At 40.3% G+C, this 15889-nt stretch overlaps 1 protein-coding gene across 1 annotated transcript; it reads left to right on the top strand.

Moving 5' to 3' along the window:
* The first annotated feature begins 349 nt into the window (after window positions 1-349).
* Window positions 350-15606, top strand: DNAJB11 (DnaJ heat shock protein family (Hsp40) member B11). Its single transcript, XM_061193300.1, has 10 exons — window positions 350-620; window positions 3305-3461; window positions 7230-7327; window positions 9110-9242; window positions 11401-11543; window positions 12378-12460; window positions 13134-13191; window positions 14326-14437; window positions 14891-15050; window positions 15509-15606. The coding sequence occupies exons 1-10, from the start codon at window positions 553-555 to the stop codon at window positions 15571-15573; spliced, it is 1077 nt and encodes a 358-aa protein (XP_061049283.1). The 5' UTR covers window positions 350-552; the 3' UTR covers window positions 15574-15606.
* Window positions 15607-15889: the final 283 nt, after the last annotated feature.

Here is a 15889-nt window from a genome sequence, read left to right as displayed (position 1 = left end):
TAAAACCTCCCTCCCGCAATTGGTCAGTGCTGGAGGAGGAGCCCCGTGATTGGTGGAGAGTCCAAGGAGGCGGGCGGAGGGAAACTTTGTGTACCGCGATGCCGGCTCTTGGAACCCTTTCCCCACCACCAATCTTTACGTAATTTCCTGCGACTCGCAGGTGCCAGGGCTGAGCGGATTCCTGCGGCGGCACGATTCTCTGACGTTTCCCCTTCTAATTGGCCGCGAGCTGCGGCTGTAGTTCCGAAGCCTAACTGGCCGGCCTCACCGCCTCGGAGGTGAAGTGTACTGCGCTGATTGGCTGTGAGGCGCCGGCCGCGTGTGATGTCCCGAGCAGCGATTGGCTCTGGCCCGCTGGGTGCTTCTCTTGCCGGGACTCGGGACTCCCGGGAAGTGGACTGGTAGAGGAGGGGGCGAGCTAGCTGTCGCTCCTGACTAAGTCGGAGATACCGGCCTGAGGCGGCGTCTCAGGGCCGGGTGGGCTGGCGAGCCGACGCGGCGGCGGCGGAGGCTGTGAAGAGTGCGGGGGTCAGGAGCCCGCAGAGAGAGACCATGGCCCCGCAGAACCTGGGCACGTTCTGCCTGTTGCTGCTGTACCTCATCGGGGCCGTGATCGCCGGGTAAGGAACTGGCATCCGCGGGCACGGGGCCCTTAAGTCAGTCTTGGCTGGGGAGGAGGCTTGAGGGAGGAGGGGGCATTCAGACTGGGGGAGTGGAGAGGGGCGTTGCTGTGGTGAGGCGGTGGAGCGGAGGAATGGGTAGCGTGGGCCAGGCTTGTGGGGTGGAGAGGAGAGCAGTGGGTGACACGGGTGAGGGGCTTAGACCCAGAAGCCCTAGAGCTAGATTTGCCTAGAGAAGTGAGGGTTGGATGCAGTGCCAAAAGCAACGTGGGGTGAGGGGGCTGCTGAGCTGCAGAAGCGGACGATCCAATGTTGAGCCTGCAACAAGCCATTGGGCTGACATTAAAGTGGGTGGGTTATGATGCCAGGCCAAGTGAGGAAGTGGGGAGGACAGGTTAGGGAAGCCATGCTGGGACTGAAGGAAGTTGGATTGAGGGAGCAAGGCAGACCCTTGGGAGAGCCCTTGTACTTCTCAGCTTCTTGAGATACTGAGCCTGAGTTGTCATCATGCCTCACTGTCTCTCCATGGAGCATTCTTAGGAAGCTGAATGGTATTATGAGCGGGGGAAAAAACATTTCCACTACTACACCAATAGGTAGTAGACTGGGATTCTAGCCCACCCACCCCCACCCACCCCACTTACGAATTATGTGACCTTGAAGGAACATTTCAATTCTCATCTATGATATGAGGATGATAATGTGCCACCTGTTTGAAGGAAGTAGGACTACCTGAACTCTTGAGATTCTCTGGCCTTTAATAAGATCCACTATCGTATAGGCTTGCTGACCACAGGGTATGATATGCCAGGCTCACATTTTAGAATGTGGGGAATAGTAAATTCTTAGCTTTTGACAAATTTATAGGTTGCTCTGAATGGAGAAAGCACTACCTAGCAGAGCTTTAAACTTTAAGTACTTGTTATTCTCTTAAAAGTTTTTTCCCTGTGCATATATGCTTCAACTTTGTTGGTTTTTTTTTTCTTGTGAAACATATTAAATTTCTAAAATAAAAATTAACTTCTTCTAGGTAATGCTTTATTGGGTTTTTTAACATGTTTTTGTTAGTACTTTTTGCACTTAAAGCAATGGGTACCTTAAGTTGTTTAAAAAAGATGTCAGGATAAATACTGTTAGTACTGTAGCTATAAACTTCAGTTTTTCATAAAGGATCCTCTTGGGAACCGTCATGTTGATGCTGAGTTATGCCAGCCATCTTTTCCCTGTATTTTTCTCAGCTGTTACTTAACCATTTTTATATTAAGTATATCCTAAGCCTCATTTTTTATATAGCTAGCTCTTTTGTCATTAACATTAGTGAACCTTTTGATTTATTTAGTTCTTGTCTCAAGAGATGTCAAGTTTTTGCAGATTTTTGGGGTGTGGCGATAAAGCACCTAAATAATACTCATGGAACCCCTTGTCAGTGATAATTTTTAAAATTTATACATAAAATGATTAAATGATTTTCCTGAAGTGTGACTAAGAGCTTATGAAATACATTTTTTTAAAAAGTTCTGTCATATATTACGTGGATCTTGATACCCCAATGCATTTTTCCCCGCTGCATTTTAAAATTACCATCATTACTACATCATCTCCCTGTGAACAACTTTCCCATCCCTTTGGTTGAGAGAATGCATTTTCAGAATAATTTCTGCTGGCTAAAGTGACTCTGGCAAAAGGAATAGACTTTTGTGAGCATGCTTACTTATTCATTTCATTCAACGAATATTTATTGGTGTCTTCTATGGGCTGGCTATGGTCCCTGCCCTGAAAGTTTGTTAGTCTTATTCTGTCTTCCCATTGGCCCTTCCTGCAAAGATTCCCTTTACAATTAATTTGGTACCAACATAGTTCCTGGCAAGGAGGTCAGTGGATCTCCACTTTATCTCCTAGCTCATGCCATGTACATATATGCAGCTGCTGAGACTTATAGGCGCCTGCATATGGGTTCCAGCAGCTGTCTCTAATTAAGACTTGACCTAGACAAACTAGTGTAACTACTAGTAATGACTGCAAAATTGAAATTTTCTCTCTCAGCAAAAAACTTCACAACTCATACATTCAAATGGGTGTTACTCTCTCTTCAAGCTTCTTATTTGGGCTTTGACTTAACCTGTGTTAACCTCTGAAGTTAACCTCAGTCACTTCATCTTTAACATTCCAAGAGTGCTACTGTTAGAACATTTCTGTGACATAATCTTTTTGAGTAAAGAACATCTCTGACATAATCTTTTTGCACAAATAAATTCATCCTTTGAGATTATTTGACCTTTGGAAGCAGTCAAAAGTCATTTGAAGTCAGTAATAGGGGAGAAAAAAGAGAGTCAATTTGATTATACAGTTCTTGGTTGAAAATGATGTGTGACCATAAAATAAGAAAATGATATTCTTGACTAAAAGTAGTTCTAAGAGAAGAATGCCAGAGGTATTTTGAATAATTCTAGTATTGTTCAAAAAGTACATAGCCTCTCATTGTGATTACTTCAGTATGAGACTCATTACAAATTCTGGTGTGTTCTCTTTTTAGTCATTCTTTTTCGTGTGTCACGTGGGTACCTTCATTTTCCTACCTCTTTGCTCAGACACAAACCTAAATGTAAAGGGAAAAAATTTCACTTTTAAAAATGTAATGTATTAACTCTTTAATGAAGTATCTTCTCCCTCTCCCCCAACTTCAGGCGAGATTTCTATAAGATCTTAGGGGTGCCTCGCAGTGCCTCTATAAAGGATATTAAAAAGGCCTACAGGAAACTAGCCCTGCAGCTTCATCCTGACCGGAATCCTGATGATCCTCGAGCGCAGGAGAAATTCCAGGATCTGGGTGCTGCTTATGAGGTGAGTCAGGAAAAAGGATAAAGTATGAATAAAACCTACAGATACAGAAAAAACCATGTAACGCTGAGTAACACTCCCATTTTTCAGGTCACTTTTAAAAAAAAAATTGACAATAGATAAACGTAGCACTTGATGCTATATTGTACATTAATGTTAGTAGGTGCTACTTCCTGCCCTTTTCATATTAGTATTTGTCTTATTAAGGAGAGTAATGTTGAAAAAGATGAATGAAAGAAAATAGGATCGGTAGGTTAATAAGTAGATTGATGATCAATCAGTCCGTTTTGGAGTTGGAGCCAGAAACAGAAATAAAATCTAAACGAGGATTGCAAATCCACATGTGCCCATGTGGACCAGGCAGATAACATGCAGGGCAGGTATAAGATAAAACAGGAGAGTGGATATTCTACCTCCATGTTAGGAATCAGTAGGGATTGAAGAGGACTGTGACAAGCTGAAGACTTCTTGCCCCATTTCAAGGCAACAGCTGTTATTCAACACCAGCCAGTTTTTGCCATATACAGATGCAAACACTGTATTTGCAAACAGTGTGGCCAGATCATTTAATTTTTCAAGAGGAGTGGAAATCCTGATTTTTTGGTAAATTCTCCTGGTTGTAAAATGTTGGTAACTAATTCAATTTAAAATTTTCTTTTACGTGCAGATCAAAGAAAACACAGCTGTAGTTTGAATTTGCAACCTGTAATCTAGAGGTCAAAATACTTTCATGTGTATCATCTCATTTAATCTTCATTAGGACACCATGAAATATAGTAGAGCTGGGCATATTCTTATTACCATTTTTTTTTTTTTTCATTTTTAACAACACAGAGGAACATTTACTGAATGTTTAATAATCTTTTTACTATTTGAAAAACCATTATACACAGAACCTTTCAACACTATGGTGAAAAAATTTTACAAATAAGTTACTGATAATCTTTCATATGTATTAATTTAGGAGTTAGCTGTTTTGTGTGTGTTGCAATTCACCTTTCCCCTAGAAATAGAATAAGAGATCTGTGGTTATACTTTTTCTTTTCAGCTTTATTGAGATGTAATTGACAAATAAAATTGTAAGATATTTAAAGTATATATTGTGATTACTTGGTACACATATACATTGTGAAAGGATTTCGCCCATCTAGTTAATCCATCACCTCATATATTTATTGTTTTGGTGAGAACATTTAAGCTCTGCTTTCTTAGCAAATTTCAGTTATACAATACAGTGTTATCAATTCTAGTCACCATTTATTCACATTTTCTAAAAGGGCACAGAAAAAAATAATTTGACTCCAAAAGTCAGAGAGCTACAACTTCTGAATTCAAATTAAATCCCTGTATAGTGAGAAGACTGAAAACAAATCTGAAAAATATTTTAGTGGAAAAAACCCAGAAGGAAGGGATCCCAAGGCCTCCTAGGTTAAAGAAGTGAATGAACCAAAATAGTGACTTATACCCAGGTGAAACCTAGAACTAATGGAGTTTCCCTTTCTTCTCTCAACACCTGTAGGACCGAAATTCCTAACCTCGGGCCCACAAATAAACTTGAGAGGGTTGGTGGACCCTCCTAAATTACTGTATGTAACATTTTCTGTCTTGTTGATAATATGGATTCCATATTTCGCACTGTGTTTCCCATGAGTATTCCCCTTGCTTGCTAGGAACCCAATAATCAAAAATATTTTCTGGGGAAACTGTTGCTAAGAATTTACCATGCTCTTTAAAGACTCTACCATGTTCTTTAGCTATGACCTAGGCAAGGCTATACATAGATCATTCATGACATTGCAGTTTAACTCTTAAGAACATTTCTGGTCACTAGTTCAAATTTTCTTTTTTCTTTGTATCATTCACTTGATTGCCTGCCTTTGGTCCTTAGATAAATTAGTGTTCACAAATCAGAATCCCAGTAAAGTTGAAGAGTCTTTTGTGAATACAAATCTGTCTTCTCTACTGAGCTGGGATTACTACTGGCATTTTAATTAGTTGAGACTCTGGTTCGTTGGCCAATCAACTAAGAAACTCCTTTTTTTCTTTTAATAATAAAAGTTTCCAAGACTATGGAATAAAGTTGCATTCCTTAGACAGAAGAAAAGTGAGGAGTAAGTGAATGGTAATAGGTAACTTTAAGGGTAATTTGGGGGTAGTTATTACAGAAGCCTCCTATGTCCAAAAAGAAGCTGACTTAAAAAAATAGTCTTTGTTTTGGGGTTTTGAAATGGTGTTTCTTATGGACCCAAATGTGGGGTTCATTTCTTTGCCAAGACAGGAACAGAGAAGTAGACTTGAAAGTGAAAATGTTGGAAATCCAGATCACATAATAATGAGTTTTGTTTTGTTCTGTTTTTTAAAGTTAACTCTGCCCATTTCTACTTCCCCAAAGTGGCTTTTTTTTTAGGATATTTACCAAACTATTTTTTTCTCACCTGGTCTATCACAGTGGCTTTAGTTGAGTACTCTGGTCACTTCTAGACTAACCCATGTGTCTTTGCTTTTAAGAATGCTCACTCTCTTGTACACTGAATTTCTTTTTATCCTTCTAAATGTATCTTAAATGTTAGTAGATTTTTGCTGTGGCACCTTACACATCATTCAGGCCCTGAGCCAAAAGTATGTCCTATTTACATATGCCAATCAGATCTTCCCTTTCTTTTGCTGAGTCAACAAGCCCCATCTACTTCCAACCTCACTTTTCCTGAGCCAACACAAGTATGGGTTTGAAATAACTTTCTCCTTCAGTCTGCTATCTAAATAGACATTTAAGAATATCAAATAACATAAAGTTATTCAATTTTCAAAGTTATATGTGTGCATATATTTCAGAATGCTCTAAGTAAATGGGAAGCTTTTTTTTGGAGGGCAAATTTTGAAGAACATTGAAGCTTATTTTGTTTTACAGTCTTTAGTTCTATATATGGAATGGTCCCAATGAGAAAGCATATACCTATGACTGAGTATGTAGTTTTCTAAAACCATTAAAACTTCAGAAAGTCTTTTCAAGTTGTGAAATTGAGCTTGAGCATCCTTCACAGAGCAGTGTCCCTTTTCACTCTTTGCAGTTCAAACTCAGGAGGTTATGAGCTGTATGTGGCAGACAGCATTCTTCCACAGTTGGATTTCTACATGTATCAAAAGAATGAAAAGGGAATATGAAAATATTGCAGTGTAGAGCTTTCTGGACCTATCATTGGATTCCCTTGACTTGCCAGTCTCTTAATGTGTGTGTGGTGGTGGGGTGCAGGGGTTATGGTATAGACATGTAGGGCTGAGCAAACTTGATGGCTGTTGTAATTTACTGCTTCTGTGACTAATGACAATCTGTCATAGTCATGTCCTAGTTTATAGTTTAGAGAGAGAATATAGCATAGTGGTTAACAGCCTAAACACTGGAGTCAAACTGCATGGGAAGTAAACCTGAGGAATTCATCTCACCTCTTTCCTGTTACTGCCCTCACATTCATAGCCATGTCGCTAATCTCCAACATGATATTTATGTGGCTAGGTGAGTTTTGATAAATTTAAATTAAACACATGAATTGAGCATTGTGGAAAGTTACAAAATGAACACTGATCAAAGAATTTAGTCTGATAAAGAAAATAACTTCATAAACATGCCTTAATACCATACATAATGAAAACTGAATTCCACTAAAATTTTACAAACAGTATCAGAGTTTAAAAAAACAAAAACATAAATGTGAATTCACCTTACCTGAATATTACCAACTCATAATCTTTTCTTCCACTGGCTTTTGACCCCAGGTTCTGTCAGATAGTGAGAAACGGAAACAATATGATACTTATGGTGAAGAAGGATTAAAAGATGGGCATCAGAGCTCCCATGGAGACATTTTTTCACAGTAAGTAATTTATCTATCTGCAGGGTATTAGTGTCTGAGAATGGATCACTTAGTGATTATTAAAGAATTATCCTTGCTCCCTTGTTCAGAAACTTTCGATGAAGAGTACAACTCAACTGATCCTTGACCAAGAGGTCATTCATCATCCTTTCCGTGGGAATATACTCCTCTATTTTCACAAAGGTCCAGAAAAGACAGGTAGCACTAAAAGGGATGTCCATCTAGCCAACCATATCAATTAAATCAACCCTGACTGTGTCGGGGGGGATATATGTTGGAAACCAGTTCATTTGATCTCCTTGCTGTCTTAGAATCTGCAAACCACTTAATGAGCAAAGTGATTCTTGTAAGCGGAGAGAGAAATTCCTACTCTCATCCCCAAAGCTGACTCTTCATCCTATCCACAAGAGAGGGATGATTATGATAATCAGCATTGTTGGAAGGAGTTGGGTTAGAGGCTCTTCATCCCTTGCTGGGCCCAGCTTTCTGGGAGTGCTGAGTGGCTGGAATAATAAACATCTTTCCTTCCCGCTCTTTGAGCCCCTCTTTGTTGAGCATTTGAATTTTCATATGTCCTGATGATGCAGAAATAGGAGATCTTGATCTGGGGTTTCAAGTCAAGTTATAAATAAAAAGATGTTTGAATATGCATTTCTATGGGGAGAGGATGCATTGCTTTCTTCAGATTCTCTTCAGATTCTTCAGGTTCTCAAAGAGAATTTTCTTCAGATTCTCAGATTTCTTCAGATTTGTGAACCCTTCCCCAAAAGAAGTAAGAATCACTGTTGCTACAACAGCTTCCCTCATTTAGTGTTTGGGGGTGACAGTAGATTTTCAGGACTTACGATGATGTGCGAGTAATATTATTAGGAAATCTTTCTCTTCCCCAGTATTGATTTGGCTGCTTTAGCCTACCAGGGAAGTGTCCTGTTTGAACCCCTTAGCAGTTAGAAGTGATACCCAGGGATGCCAGAAAGAAAAAAGGCTCTGCCCTTGTTCCTTCCCCACCAAAATCCTCCCTCTCTGCTTTTATTTAAGATTCAGGGAATCCATTCACCAAGATTGGGTTTTGGTTTTGTTTTTTGGAGGGGTTGGGGTTGTTGTATGTTTGTCATCACTATGCTAACATCTGAGGCTTCTTAATAACCAAAACTTAACATCAAGATTAGAACTCCTATACAATTAAAGGTCACTGTTTATAGTAATCTCAAAGTGACGCTTCTGTTACTTAACACAAATTAATTTTGGTCTTATGAGACCAGAACTTCCTTTTCTGTAAGATCCAGAGTTTTACTAAGGCTGATGCTTTTTTAGTTTAATTATGTATCCAAGACTTTTGTACAAAGCAGTAGCTTGTTTCACCAAAGTTAGTTTCTAAAAAAGCATGTAAAGGTGAACACTACAAATGTCCAAAATTACCATTAGGTTCGGCAATACATGGATTTATATATACCATACCCTTTCTCAGTATCTCCATTATATCCTGATATTTGTCAGTATTGAGAGAGATTATTTTTTCATTGATTAAGAATTCATTGGCATACTGTATACACTGTACTGTGTGTCTGGACAATATTAAAAAGTAAATTTTTTTGTGGTAGGGGCAATATAGTTGACATTATATAAATTAAAAATTGTGTATGATGTATGACTCCAGTGTATTAAAATGTCTGTCAGTTTTGCTCACTGGTGGGACACAATATTTTATCAATGTGAAGAAAACTAAAATTGTAAGAGGTGAACTCTGATTTCTTTTCCTGATGATTTTACACTTACCAACAGCTTCTTTGGAGATTTTGGTTTCATGTTTGGAGGAACCCCTCGTCAGCAAGACAGAAATATTCCAAGAGGAAGTGATATTATTGTAGATCTAGAAGTCACTTTGGAAGAAGTATATGCAGGAAATTTTGTAGAAGTAAGTCCAAACTGTACAGCTATTCATATTGACTTCCAGAATGTGTTCTTATGACTAAAACCAAGAGGTTTCTGCGTACCTTCTCTGTCTTTTCGGGGGTGGGGAGGTGTATAGAATTGAATTAATCATAATCCTTGGTTCATGATATGCTGTTATTATTTCATGAACTCATCACTCAGCCCAAGAACTAAAAAAAACAATACCAGGACTTACATCTACCTACATGCTACTTCCCTATTCCATTCCCTTGCCTCCTTTCCCAGATAACTGTCTAATATCCTGAGTTTTGTCTTTATTGTTCCCTTGCCACTCGTGTTTGTTTGTTTTATTACATATATAGGAATACCTGAATAATATATTGTTTACTTTCACTGTTTTTGACTTTGTAAAAATGATATCATACTATACATTATCTTCTGAGACTGGCCTTTTTTACTCACTCTTAATATTGTCAGGATTCATCCATGTTGTTGCTTATAGCTATAATTCTGCTGAATAGAAATTCATTGTGACCACGTTGCGTCAATAGGCATGTAGGTTACCTCCAGTTTTTTGTTTTTTTTTTTAATAGTAATCTTTTACTTATTTATTTATTTTTATATTTATTTTTGATTGTGTTGGGTCTTCGTTTCTGTGCGAGGGCTTTCTCTAGTTGCGGCAAGCGGGGGCCACTCTTCATCGCAGTGCGCGGGCCTCTCACTGTCGCGGCCTCTCTTGTTGCGGAGCACAGGCTCCAGACGCGCAGGCTCAGTAGTTGTGGCTCACGGGCCCAGTTGCTCCGCGGCATGTGGGATCTTCCCAGCCCAGAGCTCGAACCCGTGTCCCCTGCATTAGCAGGCAGATTCTCAACCACTGCGCCACCAGGGAAGCCCTTACCTCCAGTTTTTTTCAATTCCAAGCTGTGCTTTTAGGAAGTCTTGTGCATATATCCAGGTAAAAAGATTAATTTCCCATGTTCCCTTGCAGACCTGTTGTCTGTCATCATTGCTAATACATAATGTACATCACTCTTTGCAGTTAGCATGCTCCTAAACAAATTCCTTTTTAATCTAATTATTGTAAAGGATGTATATGACCTTGCTATTTAAATGCCCCCATGGTAAGTTCTTTTTAAGAAAAAATTACCTTGAGAGAGCATAGTGGTTAACAGCACAGAGTTTGGAGCTAGACTGCCTGGTTTAGAATCCTGGCTCTACCATACATTGGTTATGTGACCTTGGTCATATTACTGAGCCTTTCTGTGCTTTCATTCTTTCCTCTGTAAAATGGAGATAATAGCAGCATCTACCTCATAAAGCTGCTGTGAGGATTAAATGAGTTCATAAATATATGTGATTAGGGCCTTGCTTGGCACATACTAAGTGCTATAAAGTGTTGGCTCTAATTACTGTTATTGTTATTTATTCCATTGACCTGGGCTTGCATATGTTCGTAGGCTTCGAGGGATTTTTCTCCAAGCATTCATGTCATCTCACTGCATGAGCATGTGCCCTGTGATTAGTAGGTGTTTGACTAATTAAACAGGCAAAATCAAGAGTACATTTCTTCATATATTTTAGTTTCCAGTGATTTAGAGGGATCAGAATGTTTGATTGCAATCAGCTACAAGGAGATGATCGTTGTGTCTTTTCTTATGGGTTAGAGTATCTGAATCGAGACAGCACTGGAAAACACTGCCAGATTGAGTTGCCTGAAACAAGGAAGTGTTTTCATGAGGTTAATCATGGCTAATCCTGGGGTGGGAGCCACATGCCAGCTTTTGAAGGCTGTGGTTGTTCTTCAGGGCTTATGCTTTACACAGCTCAGATTTCTCAAGAGATAGTAATTCTGTGGACTACTTTAACTCAGTAGTATTTCGTCATGACTTAGAAAAGGTGATCCCATACATACTATCTTTCAGTTCTCTTCTTTGTTACCCTCCTCTCTCTTCTCCAACTTTAGAATTTGAGTCAGTTAAAGATCCATTTGCTCCGCTCCTATGTGGGAGCTGACTTGTAACTCCTCCAAGACTTCTCTCAGCTGTGGGTCTCCCTGAGGGATGGCTTGGGAGAGAAGGGGAAGTGCCAACCCCGGCAGGTGCGCAGAGCCCCTATCTGGTGAGGAAACCAAAGGCTGTGGGACACAAGGGAGAAGCTGATCCTGTGTGTGTACTTGCTAGGTGGTTAGAAACAAACCTGTGGCAAGGCAGGCCCCTGGCAAACGGAAGTGCAACTGCAGGCAGGAGATGCGGACTACCCAGCTGGGCCCCGGGCGCTTCCAGATGACCCAGGAGGTGGTCTGCGACGAGTGCCCGAATGTCAAGTGAGTGCAAGCACCTTCTTTGCTCTGCTAAGGGACACTTTAATTATCTCATTTGTCTAATAAAATGCCAGTGGTCCATACCTAGATTTTTTTCCCTCCCTCTCCCCGATCCTTCTCTCTCTCCCTCATGTTCTACCAGAGGATAGAGCAAAGAAATGTACAGTTTAATTTTTTCTGAAAGTATCTATTCAGAATATCTCCTTTTATGGTTATGAACTAATAAGCAGTGCCTTTTATTTCTGAATATACTTAACAAAAATGTTGATATTTTTCCGTTTTCCTACTTGGAATGTTTCCTTTTTCCTACTTGGAATATTTAGAGCAATCTTATGTGTACAGCTAACATTTCAGATTAGAGAAGTACTATTTGCTGATTATGTTATAAATACAACTATTTAGTTGAACCTTCAATTGTATATATTAAAACTAGCTCAGTTATTTGTGGGATCAGTGAAAAAAATCAAATAGGATAAACTCTCCTGTTAGATTTTCTAATAAACATGATGCTGTCCTCACATGATGCTGTGCACATTTATGTAAGTGCGAGTAGTTTTCTCTGTTACTGATCACTCACTTCAAGGCAATCAGTCTCCTGCAGGCTTTTTTGGAGTCAGCAGTTGCATGGTTACGTGTAGTTTTGCCCTGGCTTTTGGCAGGTGGAAGGTGTAAATGGATATCAGGTGGTTTTGTCATTTAGGGATACAGGATAGTCTTCCAAGAAAAAGGTCTGATTGAGTAGATAAAACTTTATTATCTGTATCCGGGGTTTGGTTTATATATATATATATATATATATATATATTTTTTTTTTCTTTTAAATGCTGTTTGTCTCAGACTAGTGAATGAAGAGCGAACACTGGAGGTCGAAATTGAACCTGGGGTGAGAGATGGCATGGAGTACCCCTTTATTGGAGAAGGTGAAATATTGATATTGATGTTTTATTATTGTAACTTTCCGCTCTCTGCCTGCTCATGAACACCTCCCACCCCCACCTCACCCCATACCTCGTGGCCACCTAGTAAATGCATATATCATTTCCAACACACTTCAGTCAGTTTTAGGACACAGAAAGCCTTTTTATGACCATCCTTAAGCATCCTGGTTGGTCCACTTAAGCAGTAGTATTACTGTTTATCCTTTGACTATCATGGCCAAAAGTTACTGTCAAGTAGCCTAAGTTAGGTCAAAGTTTAAGTGTTCAGAACTTAATGGATTAATTTTAACTCAGCAATGAAAGAAGATATGTAACTCTAGTTGGCATTAATATGATGCTCTCAGACCTCACTTTGGGGTTAAATTTAAATCTCTAGAAGAAAAATAGCTTTAAAACATCAGATTCAGGAGACCAGTGAATCATTCTTTGTTTAGGAAATAGGTCAAGTTATTTATTGCTGTGTCTGAGACCCAGGTGATCCTCACTAATAATCTGAGACTTGATATAACCAAGTAGACACGCTGCTGTCACAGATAGGCTTGACAGTCAAAGCCTAAGGTAGTGGCTTTAGAAAATTCTCTCAACTGCTAAATAGATTTGCAGCGTTCGACTTGCATGGCTTACAGTGTGCTGTAATCTCTTCTCTTCTGACAAGGTGAGCCTCATGTGGATGGAGAACCAGGAGACTTACGGTTCCGAATCAAAGTTGTCAAGTAAGTAATCTCAGTTTAGAGGCCTTCTCTTTAGCCCTTGCTTTTCAGAGGAGTCAGGATAGAGAAATATGGGTAGCCACCAGGGCACTTCCAGACTTTTTCCTTTGTTTCATGCCCTTAATACCCTAAATGTGTAACTCTACAGCCATACTGAAAATTTGGGGTTGGAGCCTAGGATTGAGTCCATTTATTTATTTACTCAGGACTTCCAAGTCCAAAAGATGTTGGGAGGAAAGCATCGATATTATGAGTAAGGAGCTGTGAAAGAGAGGCAGACAAGGAGACCAGAGATTTTAACTGAGGAAATACGGCCCCATCCAAGAATGGGAGACTTTTCCATAGAAAGGAGCTTCTGTGACATAATTTGCAGCTGGTGGGCAGCTTCTCTGGTTGGCTTCTCTTCAACATGCAGTTCTACTTACATAAGAATTTTACCTGGGACTCAGGCTTTCTTGTTTATCACTTGTCTCTTGTTACCACTTTGGAAACCAGTGATACTTCTGCTTCTAAGGATTCATTGAAACGAGGTTCCCACCCAAATATGGAGAAATGGGCCCCCAGTGCCAAGGACTTTTTTCCCTCATAGCACTCTTTAATCTCGGTGATCTTTCCCCAACATTCCTCACCTACCTTGTCTTTTGCATCACTTCCCAGAGAAACTAGCACATGTGCTGTTCCCTGAATAAACCTGGTACCTTCTCAAGTCCTTATCTTTGCCAGAATTCCCTCTTGCCCTATCCCCACCCTCCCCTGCGCCCACCTTATTTGCAGCTTCAGAGCTGATCGGGCCTTACAAGCCCAGCTCTAGAAGTCCCCCAGGACCCGTCCCTGATGCCCTTCTCCCCCAGTCCCACAGCCAGAAGTTGTCCTTCTCTCTTTTCCATAATCTAGTTACTTGTATTTTAATTACATGCTTTGACTTCTGCTGATTGTAAGCTCCTTAAGATTAGGGTTTAATAAATCTTAGGCTACTTTACAGTCTTGATTAATGCTACACACGAAGGAGTGTCTAATAAATGCCTATTTCTTGAAAGAGTGGCATTCATCCTTTTCCATGATTTTTCTAAAAACTTTTTGAACTCTTCCCGAAGAAAGACTTTGGAAGTTAATGATCTTTACCTTGTTCTGTTCTAGGCACCCAATATTTGAAAGGCGAGGAGATGACTTATACACAAACGTGACAGTCTCCCTTGTGGAGTCTCTGGTGGGCTTCGATATGGATATTGCTCACTTGGATGGTCACAAGGTAAGCAAACCAGTTCTCCCGCTTCCTGTCCTTTTAAAGCCCTCACATGGCTGCTGTTGAGGTTACTTCAGCCACTTCAGCCATTTGGAGCCACGGGGACTAAGTGCTCAGGCTTTGTTGTGTCATCTTTCTTAACTCTGCTGCTGAACGTGTAGCAGTAACAACGCCACGGACCCCTCAGCTACTCGGAGGTGGTTGCACAGCCTTTGGCGGTCTCGTCTTTACAGTCTCCGTTGGCAAAAGCCTTACTTTTTTACGTGTTTCGTCTTTCTTTTTCTTTTCGAAAACCATCTCTTCCTTTGGCTCGCACTGTCCTAATGATGTTTCCCCTGCCCCCTCATCCTGCTGCTCTGAGCCGTGACGTGAGCTCTGGGCACCAGTACTCACTGGAAGCTGTGTGTTGTGCTTCGAGAGTACCAGTCCTGCTCCAGTCCATCCCCTTTTGCTTTCCAGGTACATATTACCCGGGATAAGATCACCAGACCGGGAGCCAAGCTATGGAAGAAAGGGGAAGGGCTCCCCAACTTTGACAACAACAACATCAAGGGCTCTTTGATAATCACTTTCGATGTGGATTTTCCAAAAGAACAGTTATCAGAGGAAGCAAGAGAAGGTGAGGGTATAATGTTTACTGTTCAAGGAAAGATGAGGTCTACATTAGAAGGATTAGAGGCTTAGGGGTGAAGTCTGCAATGACTGATTGAGAAGAGGGCCCAGTCAGTGGGTCCTAAGTAAAAAGGAAAAGGTGAGAGAGGTCAAAACTGGAAAGAGGACAAAGAAGAAGGAATGGAAGACAGCCAAAGAGCTTTCTGTCCGTTTCGATTGCCTCTTATCGGATTTTGTGGGATGTATGTGTGGTATGTGTGCCTGAGACACAAAGACAAGGGGTCACCTTGGACGTGCGTGTATGGGTGTCCACATGCGATAAAGTTAGACATTGGTAGTTACTTGTTTAATTCAGATCCATGGTTGTCATGAGGCCTTTTGTGAGCCTCCCCATGAAACATGCTCTTCAAACTCTGGGGAAGTCACTTTTTTGTTAATGGAGTCATTTGTTCATTCTTTCCTCAGGTATCAAACAGCTGCTGAAACAAGGATCAGTGCAGAAGGTATACAATGGACTGCAAGGATATTAAGAGTGAATAAAATTGGACTTTGTTTTAAAATAAGTGAATCAGCGATATTTATTATCTGCAGGGGGTTTTTTTGTGTGTGTTTTTGTTTTCATTTTCAATATGCAAGTTTGGTTTAATTTTTTTTTCTTCTAATGATCGTCATGAAATGAATAAGAGGGCTTAAGAATTTGTCCATTCGTGTTGAGAAAAGAATGACCAGCAAAAGGTTTAATAATACCTCTCCCTTTGGGGATTTATGTCTGGTGCTGCCGCCTGAGTTTCAAGAATTAAAGCTGCAAGAGGACTCCAGGAGCAAAAGACACAATTATAAAGGGTT

The sequence above is a fragment of the Eubalaena glacialis genome, chromosome 6 (genome assembly GCF_028564815.1).
Source record: "Eubalaena glacialis isolate mEubGla1 chromosome 6, mEubGla1.1.hap2.+ XY, whole genome shotgun sequence".
Classification (NCBI taxonomy): Eukaryota; Metazoa; Chordata; class Mammalia; order Artiodactyla; family Balaenidae; genus Eubalaena; species Eubalaena glacialis.
The sequence above is the reverse complement of the archived record's forward strand: the minus strand, read 5'-3'. Positions and strand labels throughout refer to the sequence as shown.

What these genes read in the sequence shown, in the direction of transcription:
- DNAJB11 (XM_061193300.1), top strand. Translation starts at nt 553, where the DNA reads ATGGCCCCGCAGAACCTGGGCACGTTCTGCCTGTTGCTGCTGTACCTC. An exon ending in CTCACTTGGATGGTCACAAG is followed by an intron (nt 14,438 to 14,890) that starts GTAAGCAAACCA and finishes TTTGCTTTCCAG; the next exon opens with GTACATATTACCCGGGATAA. An exon ending in ATCAGAGGAAGCAAGAGAAG is followed by an intron (nt 15,051 to 15,508) that starts GTGAGGGTATAA and finishes TTCTTTCCTCAG; the next exon opens with GTATCAAACAGCTGCTGAAA.